Source organism: Crocodylus siamensis, chromosome 9 (genome assembly GCF_052110815.1).
Source record: "Crocodylus siamensis isolate JL-2025a chromosome 9, ASM5211081v1, whole genome shotgun sequence".
NCBI classification, from domain to species: Eukaryota; Metazoa; Chordata; order Crocodylia; family Crocodylidae; genus Crocodylus; species Crocodylus siamensis.
In genome coordinates, this window is record NC_143403.1 from 72,152,566 (window position 1) to 72,177,732 (window position 25,167).

Sequence of the window (25,167 nt, forward strand, 5' to 3'; positions counted from 1 at the left end):
AATCAGTCTTTGCGTTTATTGAATGTGTTTCATGCAAGGGTCTTGAAGGGCTTACAAACATTGAATGTATTTCATGCAAGGGCTTACAAACATCGGTGAGCCCATACAACTCACCTCTGCGCTAACATGCTGTCTTTTGGGGGTGTGTAGAGTGAGTGCACAGCATTATGGTGCCCACATCATTTAGTAGGTCTCTTGGTGCTGCCTGAGGCACAGAGAGGGGAAGTGACTTGCCTGTGGTTAGAGAGGAAGTCCTTGGCAGGGCTAAACATACTTGTTAGAGCCAGCCCTGGGCTTTAACCACTAGGTTGTCATTTCTTTCAGTGAGGGGAGTCTTAGCTATCACCGCACTGAGTACAGGAGCTCGTACCATTATTGGAAGTCCGGTTTCTGAGTGTGCTGTGGAGGTGCTGTAGACAAACCCTTAGCCTGTCAGCTTTCTATCCTAGCTTATTGGGAGTCTGGCAGCACTGGAGCCTGGACTCCTCTGCTCATCTCCAGGCCAGGTCTGGGATCAGCAGCAGCAGTCCAGGCTGTCGTGATACCACCACAACTTTGGTCTCATGCTGGGATGGGTTTGAGTCCTCCTTGAATCCTTGGCATCACTTTGAATGCTGCCAAAAGGGGCAGGTAGTGGTGGGAGTGAAAGCATCCAACAGACACAGCACTATCTGCTGCCTTTCTGACACTTGTTCTTTAAACAGAAATCAAGAAATGAAAGACTGCCTAGAAGCTCAAGGTTGTGAAGGGAGAGGTAGTTAGCTGTGCTAGTGAAGGGAGAGCGAAGTGAGCTGATGGGGCAACATGCCTAACTTTCACCTCTGGGGCCAGCATTTAAATCCTGGCTGAATTAAGTGCAAGATTTATGGAGTCCCTGATTGCTCTCATTTTACAGACCCTAAAAAAGCCCAGGACCAGAACAGCAGGGCTGCTGTAGCTAGAATTAAATCATTGTCTATATGTTGTGTGTCTGACTTGCATTTTCCTCCTGGTCTTGTCTCCAAGGGCGGGAGGTGTAACCTTGGCTTGTGCAGTGCGCTTCCAACAAAGAGCAGGAGCAGGGTGGGAGAAGAGACGCTGCAAAAGTTCCCATCGGTCAGGACTGAATGTGTGGGAGGGAACCGACTAGCTCTCAATGGTGCTGTTACTGTCTACACTTCTTGAGCACCATGTTAAGAAGCACGTGAAGCTAGAATAAACTAAGCCTTACAGGGAAACTCCATTTAATGAGTCAGAAAAGCATCTTAGGGGAGGCAAGTGTAAATTAATAACATCAGCCCTTCCCTCCCAGACCCCTTCATTGGCACCTAAGCTCAGGACAGTTGGGCTAAAGATGAGGCAGGTGCACACCCCCTTGAAGTGCTCAAGTGTTAGCTAACATGAAGGCAACTCTGTTGAGGGACACCTCGGATATCACCAGCTGCAAACACAGCTCCGAGTGTTTGTAAGTGCATGTAGAAAGCTTCTCTTTTCCATGGTGCCAGCTCCGTTCTCAGCTTGTTGGCTTCATAACCTTTGCAGTGCCTGTAAACTAACCACATTCTGATCCTTGAAAACCTATGTGCCCAGGGCTGGTGTTTTCCCAGTAGACGTGTACGTTCTGAATGTTTGGGAAATAAATTGTCGCCCTCCGATGCTGCTGGTTTGGTTTTGTGTGATCTAATGCTGGAGAATGCTCAGCTACCATGTTGACAGGTGCGGCTTCATGAGGAAGTATGTTTCAAAAGAGCCGTTTCCTTGCTGTCATCAAATATTGGGTAGTTTTTCTGCATGGTGTCCGTCAGTGCCGTGTTCTGCTCCTGATCTGGCTGCATTTCAGTGCCATGGAAAGTAATTGTTGTATGTGAGAGAGAGAGAGAGACTGCAACAGTGTGTGACTGTCTGCGCTCTCGCTTCCATCCCGTTCTATTGAACCATGTAGATTTTGAATGAGTGTTACACAGAACTCCTTAACTTTAATATTATCCATACTGGATGTGCAGCAGATTCTCTCTGATCCTACTGCAGTGGGTAAGGTTTATATATGGAGAGCAGCCAATGGGCAAATTATATGCCAATAAATCCTTTCTCTATCCAGGGCCGTCCTGCTTCTCGCGAATTTTGCATGTGTGGTTTTTAAACAGGGTGGCTTATTGGAACACTTGAAAGACCCTTTGAACCAACACCAGAATGTGCCAATGTTTGACATATGCGCAGCTTCTGGGATGATGAGGCATTGGCAAGAACAGAGAGCCAAAGAGATGTATTTTCCTACTCAAAGTAATTTCTTCCAGTCAAGCACTTGCACTTTTTCTGCATTCAATTTCTATCCTCCTCCTCAGATTCCCCATATGCTTATTAAAGGAAAAACAGACTGCATTATCATTAGAGATCTTCCACATTCCCGTATGATTAGCTCTTCTCAAAACGCAACTGGCTTGTGGAATATTGCTGTGTGGGTGGCTAGCTCTGCATGTGTGCGTGTGAGAGAGAGACGGCTGGCCTAACTTTCTGTCTAGTGTGGACATTGCTTCATTTAGGACTGCTTTTGTTACTCCCGTTCCCACCCTCCAATGTTTTCAGAAAATTGCTAGCAAGGAAATCTCTTGGATTTTCTCTCACAACACTGCCTCATTCAAGTGACACAGTCCTTCCCCCAAAAGAGGGGTGCACCAGTTCACAGAGCCACAGGAAGCCTGCTTGCATTAATCAGCCTTGATATGTTTATCCTTCTCAGGTCAATTAACTCTGGTTCCCTGGCCACTCTGCTCTGAAGTGTCACAGATACTTTGTAACTTAATTTCACTCTTACCTCTTCAGGGCTTCAAGCAGCCACCCTGGTTTTTTGGGGAGAGGGCAGAAGGGGCAATTGTAATGTGAATATGAAGAATGATGGGTGAGGCCATATTAACTTTGTACAGTGGATGAATGTTGCGTGCTCCCCAGCTGCCGAAGAGGTAGGTCTGAGCACGGAGCACTTTCAGAGCCCTGCCTTTTAGTGCTATAAAATGCTGGCAGGGACCAGACACAAATGCGAAGCAGCTCACAGTTTTTTAAAATGCCCAGTTGTAAAAAATTTTTATCATCTGCATTAACCTCAGGCAGCTCTGCATTTCCTCTGCCTGATCTGTCGGGAGTGGAATCTGTTCCCCAGCACAGGGTTTAGCGTACGGGGCTTCAGGCACAGCTCTTCCGTGGATTTACTCTGGTCAGCATCCCCCGGGGCAGGGGAGAGGGGGCTCCCCTCACTCCCCGTCTTTTGTAATCAAATCGCTCTTTCTCTCTTTGATAGACTGCTCTGTGTACGTCCTTTCACAGCATCTGATGAAGTGAGCTCGGGCTCATGCAAGCTTATGCAATACGGATTCAGTGAACCATGTTAATCTGAAGTTGGGCAGAAGGCAGGGTAGATATGCACCCTGTAGACTAACTGCCTCCCTCTGCTCAGGGCCAGCAGCCACACTACTTAGCCATACATCCCTTCCCACTGCTTAAATATGCAGGTCCTAGGTGCTAGGATAAATTCCCTCTGCCTTTGCCATGTACCTTTGCAAAGGACTGGAGACAATTTTCAGTAAGCAGAGAGCGAGATGGGTGTCTGGTGAAGAGCCCAAGGCCCCAGTGTGGTGGCATACACACACAGGTCTGGGTTTCTATACTGTTGATGCTGTTCCAGGCAATGGAGAGTGACCAGCTAATGCGCACACACTCCAATGCTAGAAAGTCCCTCCTCCACTCTGGCCTTTGTGATGGTCCACGCTGAGGGCAGAAATGCTTTCCACTTCTTGCACGGATGGATCAGCTCCATTCCACAAATGACAGGTGCCAAGGGGCATCCTTTTTTGGTGCGGTTTCTAGAGGGAGCAGGGTGAGGGTCCTGGGCCCCAGCACTTTGGGAATGTTCCTGATTAATGGAAAGTTATTTATAGCTGCCAGCTGGCATGGCTTCCAAAGGGCTCTAGCACATGGCAGCCAGCCTTTAGGAGCTGGCTGATTTTTGTTTTGTTTGGGTTTTTGCTGCCCTCCCGGGAATGCACAAGAATGAGCTTGTGCAGTGCTAACGGACTCGACTCCTGGGTCACTCGTTAGTGTGCCTCATTGCTTTTGTCCTGTGGACTTGCTGCACCCAGCGTACAACCCAGAGCTGGCTCCCGCAGTGGCGTTGCCAACAACTTCAGAGGCACCAGGATTAGACCCTCTTGGGGGTTCTCCTCTTTCAAGAAGCTGAACATCCCTAGGAAAGCCTCTGGCAGTTGACAGCTCATAGGCCTTCATGGGATTGGGGCCCTGGCTCTGGCTTCCAGGCTTTGTCCTCATATGTTGTGGACGCAGTTCTGTTTCTGTGCTTTGTTTGTCGGCTTGTGCTCAAAATTTTGTTTGCACAAAAAAGAAGTTTTGTGGTTAAAGGGAAAAATAGGCCTCGCACCCGCCTCTGCAAAGCAGCCTCTGGATCCACCACACATTGGAGCAGCCCAGTTTACTGCTTTGCTGTCTTCCATGTGGGCTTTAAAATATATATTTTTTTTAATTTTCAGGGGCATCTTTGCCCAGTTCCCTCCCACTCATCAGCTGCTGCACCATATGCATCCATGGTCCCATCACACCTCAGTGCCCCAATATGAATGTAGCAGCTGCTAAAGCTGGTGTCCTCCTGGCTCCGTCTCTATGAGCTGAGGCCCAGAAACTCATTGGCAAAGTAAAGTGATCAGTGCAACTTTGCTTTGAGCCAAACAGCCATGTCCTGCCGAGCACTCGTGAATAATGGACTCCCTATTGGACAGGGGGAAAAACCGTTCTATGTTTCTAGAGTATTAAGTGTTTCATTTTTTGAATAACAAGGCACAATCCAGGAATATATTTAGTAGGGGGGAAATTATAGCACAGCTTAAATAGCTTAACCTTTCTGCTATCAATTGGTCGTATTTATATCTTTCACAGTATTTTAATTTCTTTTTCTTATTAGTTCTTTAACCTGCAAGCAATAAATTGTAACATGCCAAATAAAGCAGCATTTTTTGTCAATGGGCTAGTCCAGCTTTAGAGAAAATGGTCTATTTTATGCAAATGATTCTGTGTCTAAAATGGCAATTATGCAATTATAAAGTCTTTGGGAGAGCATGCTTGTTTTTTCTATCTGACATGTAATTTCTACTATATTGATTCAGAACAGCTCTGCCAGAGGGCACAACATAATGGAAATTTTAATTTTAGATGAGATCTAATTTTAAGCAGCTGCCTTAGTGAGGTGTGGGAACAACATGGCAATAAATAAATAAATAAACTAAACATTGTTCCTGAGTTTTTTGTACTGGTGGCAACCTGTCAACCTAGAAATTAAAAATAAAATTGTGTTGCAGTGCGGAAAACAATAATTTTTCTGCCTGTGTGTTTTAGTCCTGCTAAACTAGAACTCCCAGGCTGTCATCTCAGCCAAGCTGCTTGCAGGGATTGGGGAACGTTGTCTTGTCTGGGTGGCACTTAGGTTTTTCACAGGGTCTCTGCAAAAACCCACATCAACCAAGCAAAATTTAAACTGTTAATTTTATGGTGACAGTTTGCAAGCTAGCTGTGCAAACTATGTGCATCAAGCTTGGCTGCTCAGAAAACTAGAAGCAAGCTTAACAATTATGTTGTCTCTCTCTGAATTAAACCTGATTTAAACCAGCTGAGAATTACAAAGCAGTTAGAGAATGGATGGAGGGTAAATTAAAATAATGCAAATGGCTGTTTTAAGAACAGCTTTAGGACCCAATCCTGTCTCTGGCTGGGGAGATCTTTTATGTGCAGGGAAATCCTGTTGAATTAGAAATAGGATTCTGCCTAGTCGAGGGCTTGATCTTACAAAGGAACTGAGCATATTCTCAATAAACGTTGGGGTCAAGACTTAAGAGAGCGGAGCTTGATGTCTTCCGCTAGCACTGGAGAACTCCTGTGACATGATTGCTGTTGGTGTCAGTCATGGATACCTGAGTACAGGGGGCCTGATCCTCGGCGAAGGGGGTGACCAGACTTCCATAGGAGCAGGTCTATGTTACAGCTTTTTTAACAGGAGGTGGTGAGTTTGCTGCCTAGCATTTCTTTTGTAGGGCAGGAATGCTACCTGCTAAGCAATCCCTATTGTAGATGCTACGAGTTGGTTGTACAAGAGATTCCTATACAGGACTGGCCTTGTCGTAGCTTCACAACATTAGTGTTAACAGTGGAAGGACTAAAGAAGTTAAAAGCCCAGTACAAACTGCTAGAGCATTTTGTGTTTCTTATCCCAGACTCACAAAGCACTTTGCAGATATGAAGTCTCCCAGGGCCTCTGTGACTGTGGTAAGGAACACACAGCTTATTTCACTGGCCACTGAAAGGAAACCATTTGTTAGCCTGAATCGGTACTTCAGGATTGTGCAACACCATGCAGAGTATGTTAAGAAGAGCAGTATGTGCGACTGGAAATATACGGGGTATTTATGCATATGGACTGTAAATCTCGCCTGCGTCACAATTGGGCCAGGATGCAGGGATTACCACGGCTACTGTTACACAGGGGCCATGGGAGTTTTAGTGATCCCAAGTGACCTTCACTCCATACGGTCTCCTTCTGTTCAAAGCACAAGCATCAGACCGAGTAGCTCCTTGGGCAGCTGCTGGTTTGTTGCTCAGAACCCTTGTCCATCCTGGCTCAATTCTTGATTTTGTGCTCCTCGGTCTTTCTGCCCTGGACTGTAAACTCCTTGATCTGCGCTTCATGCTGTCTTGCAGAGGCAAAAGGGAAAACGCGGATCCAGACACTGCAGGATGCGGGTTTGAAAGAGAGTTCACAAGCTGAACCTTGCTAGGTTTCATGTGCATGCATCATGTTACAGAGCTGGGTCTTGATCCGGAACCAGAACCTGAGGTTTGGTCTGGCCCCATCTCTGCTAACATGGACTGGACTGAATCGGATCGCTACAGAACTGGGTAGACTGCTGGCTGCTGAACTGCCAGCACCGTGTTACTCTAGAGCAGTGGTCTCCGAAGTGGGGTGCGCAAGACGATCCATTGGGGTGCGGGAAGAAAATATTAGAACTTCTATTTATATTTATTTTTTATCTAAAAAAAATAAGAAATTAAGCTTTACTAATATTTAATATACGGATTGACACTGGCGCCTTCACTCGGTCCGTACGTCAGACGGTCACGTGTCACGTACAGTATGTGGAAGAGTGGGACTTCCACAACGTGGAGGTACAGTAGTACAGTGTACAGTGGTCTCCAAACTTTGTACAGTGTTACACTGAGTAGTACATGTATATAATTTATAAATAAATATACATATATCAGGGGTGTGTGCTCAAACATTTTTTACTGATAGGGGTGCATGATCAAAAAAGTTTGGAGACCACTGCTCTAGATGGGGGTAATGACTAATTACCTATGGATGCCTGAAGAATTCCTAACTGTCAGCGGAGCAATGAGCTCAACAACGCATCCAGGACAAAGTTAGCTCTTGTCTTTAAAGCAGCCCACAAACAGGACATGGGCTGCTGCAGCGTGTTGCCGCTAACTGTTTGTTATGCTCTTAGCTTAGCCTCTCTGATGGAGCTGCACCAGCCGTAGGGATGAAGCTGGCAAGTGCATCATGCCATCATGCATCCCCAGCAGAGCTGCTGCTGAGTGGCCCATTTGTTACGATGGACTGTGCAGCGAGGCGCCTGACGTTCTGTGTGGTGTGTCGTCACTGAACACTGACTGCTTCGGCATGGAGTCCTTCGTCGTGGTATCAGAGTATGATTCAACGGGTGCCATGAGCGAGGAGCAGGGACTTGACCGACAGGAGGGACTGGAGGAAGATGAGCACATGGAGCACTGCAAAGAAGATACGATCATGTCTGACAGCATTGGACATGAAGAGAAGACCATCCCCAGCACCAGCAGGGGCCCGTTAGATGAGATGAGGGAGGTGCAAGTCAAGCTAAATTTTTCCAGTCGAAAACTCTCTCTCCAGGAAAGGTCCCAGTCAGCACAGTCTCCCGGGAGTAATGTAGACATGAATGAGCGATACATTTACCCATCGCTCCCTTATTCTCCAGTCACGTCTCCACATTCGTCTCCTCGGCTGCCACGGAGGCCCACAGTGGAATCCAACAGAGTTTCCATCACAGGCTTGCAGGTAAGGTGTGGGGGAGAGAGTTGGACCTGTGTGCATCACAGACTCTGCACCCCTGTGATGTATGTATAGTTTCCATAAATTTTGGCCTTACTCTGCTGCCTCCTGGGCTCAGGATTCTTTTAACCTGTTGCTTTTGATGCAGCCTTTTATTCTTGCTTGGTTCATCTGGAGTATTTTCCTGTCATTAAAGGTGGTTCCTAGCAAGGGGGGTGTGTGAATGACTGTTGGGGGCTCACCATTCGGGGGTCCTGTTTTCTGTGTTCTGATGTCTGTTCCATGTGCCTGTTTCATTGAGCTTGCATTTGTCTTCCCCTTCTGAGTATAGGCAACCTGACGTTCTTCTTGGTTTCCCAGCTAGAAATCTGCATGGCTCCCCATGTGTTCGCTTTCAGATCCTCCCAGGGTCTCCAAACAGAACCAGAGAAGTTGCATGACCCCTGACTGAAGGTTTTGTATTTAACGACCTGGTCCTGTGAACTCTTAGGTGTGTGAGCAGCTGCTTACTCATGGGAGCAATATGAGCACTTATATGCACATGATATTGGTCCCTTGCAGCACTTGGCAAGCTGTTGCCATGGAACAGTGGCTGATTATTAAGTAAGTAGGTAGCATCCTCCATTTTTCAAAGCGTGTTTATTCCTCAGAAGACTTGTGAAATAAATATTGCTCCCATTTTATAGGTGGGGAAACTGGGGCAGCAGGGTAAACCCTTTCATCCTTGAACTCTACTACTTTGTAGATATGGGGGCTGTGGAGTCAAGTCCATAGATTGCCACAAGGCAGGCTGATTCCACTTTGGCGCAGAACTTGGAACTTCCTGGCTGCCAAGTTTAGTCTGAAAGCATGCCATTTAAAAGCCTGTCTGACTGCAACAGCAGTGGATGTAATAGCTGTGCTGGGCACTGCAACTTCTTTACCTTGATGATGGGAGAACCTGGTGTGTCTGTTTCAAATCCCCCGAGAGAGAGCCTTCTTGGTCCGGCTGAGTGACTCTGCTAATGGAGCCCAACCGTATTTATCACAGCTTGCAGTGCCAGGGGCTGGGGAAGGAAGGTAAATAATGGGAAATGAGACACTCTTTGGGAAGCTGGTAGGGAGTTCTGTGATCCCCAACAGCAGCTGATTAAAAGAGAGGTGGGCGGAATTCATACCTCCAACCCATTCTTTCCTCATTATTTGTTTGAAAGGAGGAAGATGTGCTTGTATTTATGATGCTCATCTTTTGGCATTAAACCTCCACACGTGTTCTGCAGTGGATGGAAAATGTGTGGTTAATCTGAGAAAACAGGGACTCTTCTTAAGTAACAACAACATGGTGGGTGTCAGGGGTCCTTCTTCTTACACCTGAGGTAGCAAGGAGGAGTCATGTCCTCTCAGAAGTGTTCATCTGTGCACAAATGCTCCATTGTGATGTGATAAGAGCCCAATCTTGCATGGTGCCGATTCCCCAGAGCTCCTCGTAAAATAAAAGGGCTTGTCCAACCACACTTAACGGGAGTTTCGTTACTGATGTGAGTTAGGACTAAATGAATTTCTCAGCCCCTTGGATGATCCTGCCTCCAGAGGAAGAAGGGTCTGCAAAGAAGGTCCTGTGGGGGTTGTAACCCTTGAGGAGTTGTTCGTTATTGGGTCGCTAGCCTGGGTTTCCCCCCTACAATTTACTAGTTGCTGCTGATGGCAAAAAAGCAAGAAAACGAGGAGCCTGCAGTTTCTTGAACAAGGTTCAGAAGTGGGTGGATGCTGTCTTCTGCCCACTGTGTGAGAAACATGAAGTAAAAAAAAAGCTTTTTTGAAAGATAAGGGCGTGAGCTGTTTGTGTGCCCAGAACCTGTCATCTCTAATGCAGAACAGGCCACAAACATCTACAGCTAGACAGTGCTTTAGGCATAATAAAAGTATGTGGAGGGTGGTCACTGGCTGTTGAGTAAGGACTAAACTTTCCATTGCTTACAAGGCCTGATGCACTCCAATAGGTCTATAGCCAGTTAATTCCAGTGACTGATCTTTATGTGCACATTTCATGTGAGGGAATGTTATTGAGTGCAATAACTTGAATGCCTGTAATTAGCCATGTGTAGCGATGCCAAATCTAGCAAATGGCTGTCATCTATTGCTAATGAAATCAAACATTATAGCTACAATCTGAATGGATTTACATTACCAAACAAGCACAGTCATCTGCATGGTAAAAGATGACATTTATTGTCTAAAGAACATTGTGCCTGTGACTTAAGAGGCTGTTACTGTTTCGAGATTTGTTTTCTCTCTCTCCAGCTAATTGACTCTAATGGTGCTTCTGATGTCTAGAGCCTTTTCCAGTGCTTTGTTTATGAATTATACATTCCTTTTACCTGTGCAACGAATGGAACAAATAAACATGCAATTGTTTGCATCTACCACTGGTTCAACCTCTTTCTTTCTTCCTCCCCTCGTAGGACTGCGTGCAGCTTAATCAGTATAAGCTGAAAGACGAAATCGGAAAGGTGGGTATTCTGTACCATAAACTTGGTGGGTGAGGCCCAGGCTGGGCTGGGGGGAGTGTTTATTTTTCTGAACCCTGTTAGGTCCCAGTGTTAGAAGGATGCTGTGTCCCGCGTGTCAGTGCTGTGAGAGCAGAGGGAGGAGCCCCACGGTTCTGGCTAATCTGTGGCTTGTAAAGGAATCCGCAGACCAGTTTTTGCGCTGCTGGTCATGGGGTCCAGAGTGGCAGATGTACTTTATCTCAGCTGATTCCTGGCAGTAACCTGTGGCTCGTGTGTTTCCGTAGGGCTCCTATGGGGTCGTGAAACTCGCGTACAATGAAGATGACAACACCTACTATGTGAGTATCATTGGTATTGATTGTCTGGTGGCTGGAGCAGCAGATAAGCCTCCCTCCCCTCCAGGGTCTAAGTAGTCTCTGATATTGCAGGCGGGCTGATCTGCCAACCGTCTTCCAGCTCTTTAGACCACTTGATTTAAAAAAAAATCCAAACCTCACAACGCTGGGTTTGAAATTCTTCTTTTCCCCAGCAATGGGGTAGGCAGCAGTTTGGTAGCTGAGACTCCTTCCCTGCTTCCTGACCTGGTGACTGAAAAACACTTTTCCTTGCATCTTGGGCTCCTGCATCATGTCTTTCAGAGGAAAGAGTGAGCATTAGCTGGCTAGCAAATTATGGGAGGCCAAGGGCACCAGAAAGGAGCAAGATCAGCCTTCAGGCTTTGCTGGCCTTATGGAATCAAGACCTTGGGTGGGTGAAACTAGAGAAGGAAGGAGGAGGACAAGCAGGGGGAGAGGCTTACAATCCTGGGGAGGGATGAGCACAGAAGGGGGAGCTTCTCTGTGGCATTGGGAAAAGAAGCCTGGAGATGGAGAGAGAGGGGGAGAGATGCTGCCCTGTATTTGGGGTTTCATATATGTGAGAATGGGCTTCCTCTTTCTTTTCCAAGATGGGTCCAAAAGACTGCTGTGCCCTGTAGGTCGAGGTGTGTTGCTTCTTTCCCATCTCATAGTTTCACAGTTGGTCAGGTCGGAAGGGACCTGAGCAGAATATTTGAGTTTGACCCCCTGCCATGGCAGGAAAGAGTACTGGGGTCAAACAACCCCAGCAAGGTCTCTCTCCAGCCTCCTCTTAAAGACCCCCAGGGTAGGGGCCAGCACCACTTCTCTTGGAAGTTGGTTCCAGATCCTAGCCGCCCTGACAGTAAAGTCGCGGATGTTTAGTCTGAATCTCCCCTCTGCCAGCTTGTGACCGTTATTCCTGGTCACTCCTGGCGGTGCTTGGGGGAACAGGGACTCCCCCAGTGCCTGCTGGTCCCCCCTAGTGAGTTTATAGACAGTCACCAGATCCCTCTCAGCCTTCTCTTGTGAAGGCTGAACAGGTTCAGGTCCCGTCGCCTCTCCTGGTAGGGCCTGCCCTGCTGCCCCCTGACCATGCGAGTGGCCTCCTCTGGACCCTCTCCGTGCTGTCCACATCCCTCCTGAAGTGCGGCGCCCAGAACTGGACGCAGTCCTCCAGCTGCGGCCTGACCAGTGCCGCATAGAGGGGGAGGATCACCTCCTTGGATCTGTTTGAGATGCATCTGTGGATGCATGCCAAGGTGCGGTTGGCCTTCCTGACCACGTCCCCACACTGCCGGCCCATGTTCATCTTGGAGTCAATGATGACTCCAAGATCCTTTTCTGCCTCTGCACTGACGAGAGGGAGTCCCCCAGCCTGTAGGTATGGTGCCGGTTCTTCCTCCCCAGCTGTAGCACCTTGCACTTGTCGGTGTTGAATCCTATCCTATTCTCGTCCGCCCACCCCTGTAACCTGTCCAGGTCCAATTGCAGCCTATTTCTTCCTTCTGGCGTGCCCACGTCCCCCCACATCTTAGTGTCATCAGCAAATTTGAACAAGGTACTTTTTACCCCCTCATCCAAGTCACTGATGAAGATGTTGAACAGTGTGGGCCTGAGGACCGAGCCCTGGGGGACCCCACTGCCCACGTCCCTCCAGGTTGAAAAAGACCTGTCCATCATCACGCTCTGGGTGCAGCCCTCCAGCCAGTTGACAACACGTCTGACTGTGTGGGTGTCTACGCCACAGCCCCCCAGTTTCTCAATGAGAATGGGGTGAGAGACAGTGTCGAAGGCCTTCCGAAAGTGCAGGAAGACGATGTCCACTGCTACCCCCGCATCTAAGGATTTGGTGGCCTGGTCATAGAAGGCCACCAGGTTGGTCTGACAGGACCTGCCACTGATGAACCCGTGTTGGTTGCCCCTGAGCATAATCTCCCCCCCGGCCCCTCGTGGACATGCGCTAGGATAACTCTGTCAGAAAGCTTGCCCAGGATCAAGGTAAGACTGACTGGCCTATGGTTCCCCGGGTCCTCCTTCCTTCCTCTTTTGAAGATGGGAACCACGTTGGCCCTCTTCCAGTCCTCCAGTACCTCACCAGAGCACCATGAGTGCTCGTACAGCCGTGCTGGGGGTCCTGCAATGACCTCAGCTAATTCCCTCAGCACTCGGGGGTGGAGATCATCCGTACCAACTGATTTGAATACATCCAGTCCCTCCAGAAGTTACCTGACTAGTTCCTCCCTGACCCATGGCCTGGGTGCGCCTCCCCTGGGGTCTAAGGCCGGCCCAGAGGGAGGGTGGCTGATCTGGCCCCTGCTCAGGAAAATGGAGGCAAAGAAGTCATTAAATATGTTGGCTTTGTTGTCTGGTGTGACGAACAAATTTCCTAGTGTGTCCTGCAGGGGCCACACATTACCCCGTATCTTCTTTTTGCCCCCTGTGTATTTAAAAAAGGACGACTTGTTGTCCTTGATCCGAGTCACTCATCCCAGTCCCATCTCCGCCTTGGCCTTCCTGACACCTCCTCCCCGCCTTGCAGCCCCGAGCAACCGCAGTGTAGTCCTCCCTGGGGATGGCCCCTCCCTGCCAATGGGTGCACGCCTCCCTTTTAGCTAGGAGACATTCCCAGATGCTTTTGGTGAGCCATGGGGGCTTTTGTGCCCTCCTGCCCCCTTTGATCTGTGTTGGGATTACCTCCCTTTGGGCTTGGAGGATTGTCTCCTTAAGGAGTAACCACCCTTCTTGGACACCTGGCTCCCCTCCCCTCCTGGACCTCAGTGCTTCCTTGATTATTCTCCTTAGCTCATTGAAGTCGCCCTCCTGAAATCTAGGGCCGCTGCCTTGCTGTAGACCTTTGGCACCTTGCACTGGATGGTGAATCCCAGCAGGCGATGATCGCTGTTGCCCAGGTGGTCGAGCACCCGCAGCCCCCTCACCAGGTTATCGCCAGTGGCCAGCACCAGGTCCAACAAGGTGTCTCCCCTGGTGGGGCTGTGCACCCCCTGGGTTAGATGGTGGTCCTGTATTTGGGCTGGGAACCTACGTGAGTGGTCAGACCTGGCTGACTGCTCTTCCCAGCAGATGTCTGGAAAGTTCAGGTCACCCATGATGACCACGTCCTTGGACCTAACTACCTCTATGAGCTGACTTAAGAATTCCTGGTTTAGCTCTTCTCCTTGGTTGGGAGGTCTGTAGTAGACCCCCACCATTAAATCTCTTTCCCCTCGACTGCCTTGTACTCTAACCCAGAGCACTTCAGAGTGCCCCTCCTCTGACTCTTTGCTAATTGATGAGGATGTGTATTCCTCCTTAATGTAGAGCTGTATGCCCCGCCTTTCCTCCCTGTCCTATCCTTCCTGTACAGCCGATACCTCTTGATATTCACCACCCAGTCATGCGTTGGGTCCCACCATGTTTCAGTGAGCCCCACTGTGTCTGGGTTGGTGTCAGCTAGCAAGAGGGTAAGTTCCTCTTGCTTGTTTCCCATACTACGAGCGTTAGTACAAGGCCTGCTTGCTCTGGCTATGGGTCCAGTGTCTGCTCCTGAGCAAAGTATTCATCTCGTACACCTGCAGGACTTGGCATCATTTACATCTGAATTGTCTTGCAGGCAATGAAAGTTCTTTCCAAAAAGAAGCTGATGAGACAAGCAGGATTCCCACGTAAGTGATGCGTGGCTGCGTGGTCTGTGGAGACCTGGCAAGGTCTGCTGCTGCTCAACTGTGGGCTGTCACAGCGAGGTGGGAGCATCTGGCTGCACAGTCTCTGACAGCAGTTATCCAACATACAAGTTGGCTGTTCTAGTCGCAGTGTGCCTGGTGTCACTGCTGGGTTTGAGAGTCTCTCAGGTTTGGGGTGGGGGCTGGTGTCCTGGAGGAGACACAGCTGGAGGGCTACAGCCCTAGTAAGGGAAGCAGGAGAGCTAAGCTCTAACACAGACTGTGCAACCTTGGGCAAGTCACTTAACTCTGCCATGCCTTGATTTCCTTTTCTATCCTATAACAGAGCACTACAGAGTACAAGTCAGAGCAGCACTGGGTTAGTGGCTCTGATGGCCTCTGCTGACAAGTTCTCTTGCCAAAAGGGAAGGGTTAGAATTTTGATCTGTGCATCGTGCAGTAACCTGTAGTGTGGCCCTCACACCTTACTGCACTGGGGTGACAGCATTTGTCATGTTCAGGTCCTTGATAATTGCATGTATTAAGCAGCAATATTTTTTCTTTAAATGATCCTTATTAGTGTACACTGCTGTTCACCAGGGCCATTCAGATTCATGCTTCTGGGCCTGGTGTTGAAAGATGCATAGCACATGGCACCCCCAGGGGAGTCAGTAGGAGCAGTGACCTCCCTGCAACTCAGGGTATCGGGGCTTTCATGCTGTGACCACTCATGAGACGACACCTTGGCTCAGCCATACTGATTAGTTGTGCTTTATGCTACCTGTCTCACCTACCTTTACACTTTTAAACAGGCCGCCCACCTCCTCGGGGAGCCAGAGCCATACCTCAAGGCTGTTCCCAACCAAAAGGGCCAATTGAACAGGTGTACCAAGAGATTGCCATCTTGAAGAAGCTGGATCACCCAAACGTGGTGAAGCTGGTGGAGGTGAGACCAGTACAGATGTTCATTTGTGACTGCATGCCGGGGCAGGTAGTGTTCATCATGGGAACCGAGAGCACAATGACTGTTTTGTCATCCCAAGCATCTTTCCAAGGCACAGCTTGCCTGTGTGGCTGAGGGGCTGGCTCTTAAGCTCAGCAATACTTCTTCAGAGCATTCATTTAGCTTGGCACAAGCAACAGCTGTGCCTTGTTTGCAGCGGTACATGGAATTGCTTTTCAGTGTTACATCTGCAGCCTGTTTCCTGAACACACCTAGTGGGCATGCAGTCCAGCTGTGCTTGAGAGCCAAGAATAAAAGGGCTTCTGTGCCAAGAGGCACACGTTCTGCACTGATCTGGAAAGAGCAGAGGAAAGTTGCATGGGTGTAGCTGAGCAAGACCTACAGGACTTTCTCTTTGGCACTTTCCAGATCTCAGACGCTTGTTTCCCTTCTCATTTTAAAGGGTGGCTTTTGGGGAAGTCAGTTCCTTTCTCTTGTCACCTTGACTACAGAACTTACTGGGGAATTTTAAAAGGGCAAGAACAGTTCAGGGAGGAAGGAAATGGCATTTCCAAGGGCCCTGATGAAACAAGAATGAAAAACCTCGCGTATGCTCCAAGGCACTGCTATTATTTGTTTGTTGTAGGGAGGCAGGAAAAGATCTATTTCCTACTCATGTGAAGAAAGTGTTGTGGATGCCAACCATGTTCCAGAGTCCTGAAGCAGTCCGTCTGCACACCCAGGGCCCAAGTACTTCCTATGCAGTGCCGAATTGGCTTGAATAGGAGTTGAGGGCACTTAGCAACTTTCAGGATGAGGCCCAAAGACAGAAACATTTCTTTTCATCCCCATAAGTGATGCAATAAAGGAGTCTGTGCTGGTCTGCATACTCAGCATCACAAGGAACCCACCAGGCTCTCCATCACAGAACCTGCAGGGAGCTAGATGTGATTGTAAATAGTCTTTCAAGGCCACGTGCCCAAGCATCTCGCATGAGATTTCATTCTGAGTTGGTGAATCATCCACACACCCCAGTTTGCTCTTCCTGCATCTGATGTAGCATGTCCCTCGGAGGATTTCTTTGACACTTGTGTTTTTTCCAGTTTGGTTCTTTTTATGCTTCGTCCTTTAGAAATGAATTAGAGAAGTTTCAATAAACCCAATGCTAGATTTGAAATTTGTCTCCAGAAAAATCTATATTGGCTGGCTAAAACCGTCCATGCCAAAAATATCAACATTGAAGAATGTGCAGACTTAAATTAGCTGGTTTACCAGAGATAAATATTTAACCATATGGGAAGTATCATTGCCTTGTGTTCCAGCTACATCTTTTTCCCTTGAAATAATGTGATTAGCAGAGTTCAGAGGTACATTTTAAATTAAAATAGTGGAGTTTCTAAAAGACAATGACGGTGAGAAATGCACCACTTCTAAAATTGGAGCTGCTGACCTGGCCATTAAAGAAATTGAGACTTTCTAAGCTTTATTTGAAGTATAATTAAACTGGCATCCACAAGGCAAAACTCATTTTACTTTATTTCTTCATAAACTTTCTCATTCTGTTTTATTCTCATCTATCCATTTATAAACAGGCATTGAACAGTGAAGTAGTCTCTGCGCTGCCTGTAGTTACATCACAGGTCTCTGGCACATAGAGCCAGAAGTTCTGAACTGAATCATGCTCTGCATTTACCACTAACGGAGACTTCCCTCTTACCTCAAGCAGTAAGGACCTCACATCTTAGAGCAAGATGAGCCATATTCTGTCCCCAGTGATGTTGAGGTTACCTGGCTGCAGTGTTTATTATAGAGACAGCGATGAAGACTGAGGTGGTTGCTGACTTGTCACTGTGTATTGGGGCTCACACACGCTGTGTGCCTCTGATGCATCATACATACCATCTAATATATGTAGGATGGATGTAAGCCTTAGGTGTTAATTTGGGGCTTTTATCCCTGTGGCTGATGCATTATACGCAGTATTTTGTGGTGGGTATAATATAACGAGGATATGGGCCTGTGGAAATATATATTGCTTCTCCCCCACGTGGAGTCATTTCTATTCCTTTTAACTTGTGTTGGCAGGTGCTAGATGACCCCAGCGAAGACCATCTGTACATGGGTAAGCAGGCCGCTTTTTCCCCCTGCCCTGCTGGGCCTGCCACATGGCAATAACAGTGTTTGATGTTGGGCTTGTTTGTTTTTTTGGTGAGAATCTCACTTTGTGGAAGTATAAAGCATTTCCCACAGTTTTCTGGGGGAGATTGGGGAGCAGGCTAGGCAAGCAAAGCGGTTGATCTCTAAAAAGATTCAGTGTATGGTGGCAAAGTAATTGAAGAAAACTTATGGCAATGAGAGTTTCCCTGGTGTAGGAATATGAGATGAACAGGTCCCCTTTAATTACAGGAGCATGTGTGGGACCCTGCACCTGTTCAGAAAGAGATCAAACAGGGCGCTGCCCAGTGAGCCTAGACTTAGCAGGGAGCCAGCTTGTAATTAGATGTCTGGGACCACTTGAGAAAGCCAGGTGTCCAGTTGTAACCTGTAATGCTCTTAACTACTACCCTCTTGTCTTACCCAAAAGCTGGGTAAGCACTGTTTCAGTTTCTGAGGAGGAGCTGGTATAGCTGCACGCTCTCTCTCAGATGGAAAGACCTGCCCTCCCCACTGAGCTGACAGGGAGCCAGAGTTCAAGGAAAAAAGTGATTGTTTAGCTAGCCTGCCAAGGAGGGTTGCATTGACCGCGAGCCTGACCACTCCCATCCATGCTTTTCAGGCTTTACAGAGAGCGACTGAGGCACAGAAAGGGTAAGGTGCCCCACCCAAGAGCCTCTAGGTTTGTGGCAGAACTGGAACATAGGAGTTGGCCATCCCTGCTCTGACCAGGGACCCGGTTTGGTTGGTGCCTTCACTCTGAAATTGGCCAGTACCAGACCCACGTACCACTTATTTTTCTACCTCCAAGCTTCGCCTGCACTAGCCTGGGGGCTCTGACTTGAGGCAGAGGCACAATAGGAATAAATTGTAAGATAAAGTGGCTGTCTGTTGTGGGCACCTCCTCCTGCAGCCACGTTCTTGCTGCTTCCTTTAATGAAGGAGGCTGTGTTCAGTGGCTGGCTACAGCAGAGCATTAGCAGTCTGACCTGGGTATCGCACTCTCCTTGGCCACTGATACCCTTTGTGTGTCGCTTAACTTCTCTGTGCCTCCGTTACCCCAGCTGTATGACAGGGAGACTCCTAAAGTATCAAAAGGCTTGAGAAATGTTGGCAGAGCATTAAGAGCTCCCCCAGGCTAGAACGGCAAAGACTCCTCATCACACAGTGTGCTTTGAAGTGTCTTCCTCCTCCTTGGAGTTCAGCTCCTCCAGCCACTGTAGTTACTTCCTGGTGGAGCATTATGGAGCCTTTAGGCCACAGTGCCTGTACGGTACTAACCCTGCTTGAGGGAACGCGGGTGTCATGTCAGCAAAAGTTTTGAGAGCTCACTGATTCATCCTCCTTGATTAGAACGACCTGTGCTGCTTCCCCTGTCTCCCTAGAATTGTTTAGCAGTTTGTACCCGAAAATAGACCTGTTTGAGGAAATTAATCAGTCTTGACAATATTCCCTGAAGTATGTTGCCTCATATTGCTCAAAACCACTTACAGTGATGATTGTGATACAGATATCCCTCTTAAATAACACGGAGCCGAGCTGCTACCTGCCAGATGACCAGTGAAGGCTGATTTCCACTCCAGCCATGATGCCTTTTCTGATCGCTGCCTGAGTTCATTAGCATCTCAGTCTTGCTGTGATCCCGGCTTTTATTAATTTAATCCACACCCTGAGGGCCAAGTTTTCTCATACTGGCAGCTGTTATTCCTAAAAATATGTTAACGAAGGCTCTGCCATCCTCTCTCAGACAGAGTAATGTCCTTATTAGTGCTGTTAGTTATAGTGGGGCAGCTCTCAGAGTTTCTGTGGAAGATTTAAGCCTTCACATCTCTACTATGTATGAGCTGGAGGTGGGGGGAGTGTGTTTTGCATGTTCCACTTGGGTACAAACTTTTTATTTTCCTGGTTCAAAGGTATTTTAAATATACATCATTTATCTCAGAAACTAATGGGTTCCTTCAAAGCTTCTCTTCAAGAAACATATATAAACGTTTTGGCTGGGGGAGGGCTTTAGTTCGTTTCTAGTTAAATATAGTTTTCGTTGCCTATACCTTGCTTTGGATTTCTGACCTGAGGGTGGAGCCATGTGTTGATGGAAAAGCTTTAGTTTGCTTAGAATTGTTCCTGCTGTCTTTGCATGCTCAAAAGTGGTGTGTGCAAGAAGTGCAGGCTCAGGGTGGTAGCGAGCAGGTTATCAGTCCGACACTGCAAGGATTCTGAACTATTCGGCATGAAATAAGAAGGCAGATGGTGCTGGACCCTTTGAAGCAGTGTTGGCCATTGTCCATCCAGTTTCTCTCTGTGCATGTTGGGTGTGTCCTGATGTAGAGACATTTTCATGCCAGGCTTTGTGTATGCATAAATACTTTTTAAAAAAACAAAATGCCAAAAGTGATTCTTCCCTAGTCTGAGTTAGCTTCATTTGGCCAAGTCCAGATTCTTTGCTTTAATCAAAGACACAAGAACATACCAAACTCCACATGTCCTATTCAACATGGCATTTGATTACTAAACATCTTTACATAATTTAGCTATAAAAATAATTAGTTTTCTGCAGGGATCTTGTCTGCAGATTTTCCAGCCTATAACTATTCACCTTTTATTTTCTTTGGTTTTTCAGTGTTTGAACTGGTAAAACAAGGGTAAGTATTGAAATATGAGGTAAGAACTAAAAAAGGTGAATCAATTGCATACATTTCATGTGTGTTTTAGTTTGCTTTGGGTATAGGCCAAAGTCAGAGGTATTATGCTAGGTGTTAATCTAGACCTCACCCTCACCCTTAGATATGGGCAGACTCCTCTTCACTTATGTAGCTACTGATGAGTAAGGGAGTCTAAATTGGTGTAGTTTTACATGCCAAGGAGCCTGGAGAAGGTGGAAGTTAAAGTAGGTGGGTCTCTTGCATTCTCTTGCTAGTTGCTTTTCTTGCTGTGCTTCTCTCTCCTGGCCTCCATGTGAGTTGCATCAACTCAAATTAAATTGGAGTTGCCCCAAAATATAGTTGCTGTCTGTGCTTTGTGCCTGTTGGCCAGATGCCAGGTATGGCCTCCTCGGTATCATCCCTCAGTCTTCCTGCTCCAGGGTGCCCCACTTACCCAGAAGCATTTTTACTGTAACAGGCACTTTCCTGGCTGTGCTCATGCTCTTCTCACTTGATGCCTCTAGATTTAGGCACGCTGGGGCAGGTAGCCACTGTCTGTGGGCACCAGCCTTCCTCAGCCCAAGGCATGTATATTTGTCTCACTTTATAATATTATAGCCATAATACTAATGGACAGGGCTCTGATGTTTTCATTCAATCCTTGCTCAACCACTGTTCTTATTGACTTTACCAAGAGGGAGGCCCTTTCTTTTTTCCTGAGCCACACTCGCCCTCTCCAGGGATGGGAGTAGATGTGGGAGTGGGAACTGTAACCTGGTTACACGGAGCGACAGATGCGATCCAAACCTCAGTCCTGGTCTCCAGGGTGCATGCATCTCCACTTGCAAGAGTGAAAGGGTGGCTTTAAACTGTCTTTCTGCTCCCCCAGACTGTTCCCCAACACTGTAATATAGAGCAGCTTGAGGAGCATTTACAGCAGGTAGGAGTTGCTGCAGATCAGGGAAGCCCCAGCCTTGTTCCCAAAGCCAACCACCAAGAGAAGGGCAAGGCCTGGAGCTATTTCACTTGTTCTCACTACCTGAGGATCTTCTGTGCTGACCCAGTCCCTCAGCGCCCTGCTTTGGTGGGATCAGAGATGCTTTGCAACACTTGTGGTACAAAGAGGCCGCATACAATCAAGGATCAAGTCCATATAATCCATTCCCTTATAGCTGCCCTGGGACTTGAGTTTTAGGCATTGCCTTTTGTAGGCAGAAGCAGAGTTAGAATAAGGTCCCTAACTCCTGTGTTTGATTTGTTTCCTGTCCACACCTGTAATTGGAAACCATGGGTCAACATGCTGAACCGCAAGCCCAAAAGATCTGTGGCACAGCCAGGGCCTAGCAGGTTTTGTTTTCCTGGAGTGCCGTAATCTGCAGCATCTACTGAAGGGCAGGAGTGCCTGGGTATGAAGGGGAGGGGCTGGGTGGCTAGCATCACGGGATAGGGAATCCAGCATGTGGTTTGGTTGGAGACATGCTCCTATCCTTGTATACCAGGAAAGGAGCTGCTGGGGTCTGGTCCATTCCAAACTGCCCTTTATCTCACTGGCTTTGTTCTGTGCTTTGCCTTCACAGGCCTGTCATGGAAATCCCAACCTTGAAACCTCTCACTGAAGATCAGGCGCGGTTCTACTTCCAGGACCTCATCAAAGGCATTGAATACCGTAAGCTTCCACATGAAAGTGCTGAGATCCTTAAAAGACTGGGCCAGAGCCTGAGGTGGCGTTAAGTCACAATTTCGCACTTTGAATCAGTGGGGCTGTCTCATTTACCCCCACTAAGGATTTGGCCCTTACTTGCACTGGCACTGTTAAGCAAGGTTGGCATTCCATTAGTACACTTAACTGTTCTCCGCTTCTTTCCGCTGTGCTACAGGCACATACTGCCACTTAAATATCTTACTGCTTCTCTCATCACAGTGCACTATCAGAAGATAATCCACCGGGACATTAAACCTTCCAACCTTCTTGTGGGGGAGGATGGTCACATCAAAATCGCTGACTTTGGCGTGAGCAATGAGTTCAAAGGAACAGATGCCCTTCTAACCAACACAGTGGGCACCCCTGCATTCATGGCCCCAGAAACACTCTCAGAAACCAGAAAAATCTTTTCTGGAAAGGTATATTGCAGTGATGTTAGGTCTTTTTCAAATGTCTATGTGTATGTGTAACTACATGCCCATTTTTCAGCCTCTAATTGTAAGAGCTTGGTATTAACTGTGTTCTCTTTCCTTCCAAGGCTTTGGATGTCTGGGCCATGGGGATCACGCTCTACTGTTTTGTGTTTGGGCAGGTAATGAGATCTTCTGTCTAGTCCTGTTCAGTGGTTCAGCACGACTCTACTTGATAGAAGGGTGTGCAGGTTGTTTCGCTTGGTGAAGCTAACATCAGGTCACCCCACCCCACCTCACCTCCATCCTCATTAAAGCCACATGACCGGACAGGTGTTCAGGGGCCCAAGTATCCAGGATCAAGGGGACAGAAGAAACATAGCCTTAATCTACTCCCCAACTGAGCTGTGTGCTACTGCCTCCTTTTTCCATGTGGTATAAGAGCCACATAGCCTGTGCAACCATGGTGCAGACACACAACCTTTTAGACAAGTGCTATCTGCCTGTACTCTAGTGTAAAAGTGGAGCACACGTGCAACATACAGCCCTGCTCTAATGTAAAGGTACTGCTTGAAATGAGTGTAGTACGTACACTGTATTATGTCAGTCTGTGTTGTTGCCACAGCTCCCTTTGCTCAAACTGTTACCTGCTCTGCCATCACCTCATGCTGAGGCACTCTTGTAGTCTACAGTCTGCTACTGCAGAGTAATTTGGTCATCTGTCCACTCTGGATCCTAGTGTAGAGTGGCGTTTGGTGTAAATTGTCCTGGTAACCGGTGAGTGATGCTGCAGTTATTCCAGTCTGGAATCATTGATACCATTCAATTTAAAATCTATAACATGAATCAGGGAAACTCACCAAAATCACAAATGGCCAAGGCCTGCTGTAATAGTAATGGAGTTGCTGAAAGTCCAAGTCAAGGGGTGAGCCTTGCCCCAGGCTTTGCACATCACCAAACACTACATTCATCTGACCAGCAGAAAACAACTCTACTGGAGACACAGCCCATAGAGATCTTACCTACTGAGTGGGTCACTGAGGGAGATGCCTTAGCCAAGGACACTGGAAGCTGGATGGCTCTGTCTGGCTCCTTTCCAGGCCAGGGGGGCTGATCTGAGAGGCCTTGATCATGGAACGTTCCCCTGGCTTTCAAAAACCCCAAGGATTATATGTTTAGGTCTGGCCATAATGTTCAAGTGGGAGCAGTTGCTAGTCTCAACTTCGAGCATATGCTGCATAAAGATATTGTGTTCTTTACTGTTTTGAAATAAAGTTGAGCACAGTAACGAGAAGCTTCCATGGATGATATACTCTTCCCAAACATACTCTTTTCTCAAAGCCTGCCTGGTTCTTTCTGAGCTGTGTGACACGTTCTCGTGAGCACCTGGCTTAGCACACAACAAAACTTGTTGCTTACTGCTGTTTTCCTGTTGTTAGTGCCCCTTTATGGATGAGAGGATTCTAAGTTTGCACAACAAAATCAAGACCCAAAGCTTGGAATTCCCAGACCAGTGAGTACTGAGAAGCCTTCTAATTACTCATGTGCCTCAGAAAAGGAACACTTGTTTCCTCCAACTCCCATAAAGCATTTCCTGGATAGGACCAGACCTGATCCAGTGAGGTTTTATAAAACCAAAAGCTCAACCACAAGTACTTGTCTCTTGCTAAGGCCAAGTGCAGCAGCAGTTCCCTCCAAGCATGAGGTCAAAGCTTATCGATTTAGAAATGTTGGGGAAAAAAAGAGATTTAATTTCCAGAGACATGATGGGAATCAATTAGCCTCTCCAGTAGCCACATGGTTTCTAGTCTGGGTTGCTTTCTTGTCTGTCTGATCTTTCCCTGCACTCTGATCAGACAGAATATAAAAACATGAAATTATACTAATGGACTGCAAGCCATTGGAATGGGGGTTACTACTTCCTTGTTGAAGCTTCATCAGGCCCTGCTACACTGGGATGGGGAGAGGAGAGCCTCACTTCCCAGGGCAGTCAGCAAATAGAGATGTAACTAGGCTGTGTAGTCCTTCTGGTTCCCAAATTTTTGCTGCTCCATAATCCCTTTACCATTTAATCCTACTGCTGACCTCTGCCAGTTTTGGTCAGGGCTTGGCTGAAGTGAGTCTTGAACCCTGGGATTAGGCTCCATGGTGCAGCAGCAGTAGGTGTGAATGATCCCTAAAGGCTGCTCTGTGTAGCACTAGCCTGAGCCACCTCCTCTAGCACAAAGCATCCTGCCCAAACCTACCTGCTCTCCCCAGTCCCCAAGAAAAGCTCAAGTGATAGTGCATCTCAGTGAGAAGTTGCTGTGGATTCTTTAACTCTTTGCTCATGCTCATTTCCTCAAGGCCAGAAATTACAGAGGAACTGAAGGATCTGGTTACGCGGATGCTGGATAAAAACCCTGAATCCAGGATTTCAGTCCCAGAAATCAAGGTACTTGTCGGTCAGAAGTGAAGCCTTGCTGGTGAGTTCTGACCTGACTGCTGTCCTGAGCTGTTAATTTATTGCGTTTTCTTTGCTTTCATATTTTCTGGGCTCGGTTTGATCCCCCATTGCTAGCCCCACTCCCCCTCAAGGGCCGCCTTCTTAAAGGAGATGTTTGGCTCATTTTAGGGCTTTATATCTGGAAGGTCAGAGTGATGACCATACATCTAGTAAAGCCCAGAGAGGGGTGTGGAAGCCACGTGCCCCTGAAAGTGTTACCTAGTGTGAGCCC

The 25,167-nt window shown here is 47.6% G+C and overlaps 1 protein-coding gene across 7 annotated transcripts in view; it reads left to right on the forward strand.

Moving 5' to 3' along the window:
- CAMKK2 (calcium/calmodulin dependent protein kinase kinase 2) overlaps window positions 1–25,167 on the forward strand; it is a 36,594-nt gene that overhangs the window by 5,060 nt on the left and 6,367 nt on the right. For all 7 annotated transcript variants that reach the window (XM_090062001.1, XM_090062004.1, XM_090062008.1 and 4 more), the window contains 12 exons: window positions 7,533–8,119; window positions 10,555–10,602; window positions 10,887–10,940; window positions 14,551–14,602; window positions 15,412–15,545; window positions 17,628–17,664; window positions 20,317–20,338; window positions 21,916–22,004; window positions 22,260–22,459; window positions 22,579–22,632; window positions 23,890–23,963; window positions 24,797–24,884. In XM_090062001.1, the coding sequence (XP_089918127.1) occupies window positions 7,589–8,119; window positions 10,555–10,602; window positions 10,887–10,940; window positions 14,551–14,602; window positions 15,412–15,545; window positions 17,628–17,664; window positions 20,317–20,338; window positions 21,916–22,004; window positions 22,260–22,459; window positions 22,579–22,632; window positions 23,890–23,963; window positions 24,797–24,884 (1,383 nt within the window). In that variant the 5' untranslated portion in view covers window positions 7,533–7,588. The remainder of the gene's footprint in view (window positions 1–7,532; window positions 8,120–10,554; window positions 10,603–10,886; window positions 10,941–14,550; window positions 14,603–15,411; window positions 15,546–17,627; window positions 17,665–20,316; window positions 20,339–21,915; window positions 22,005–22,259; window positions 22,460–22,578; window positions 22,633–23,889; window positions 23,964–24,796; window positions 24,885–25,167) is intronic.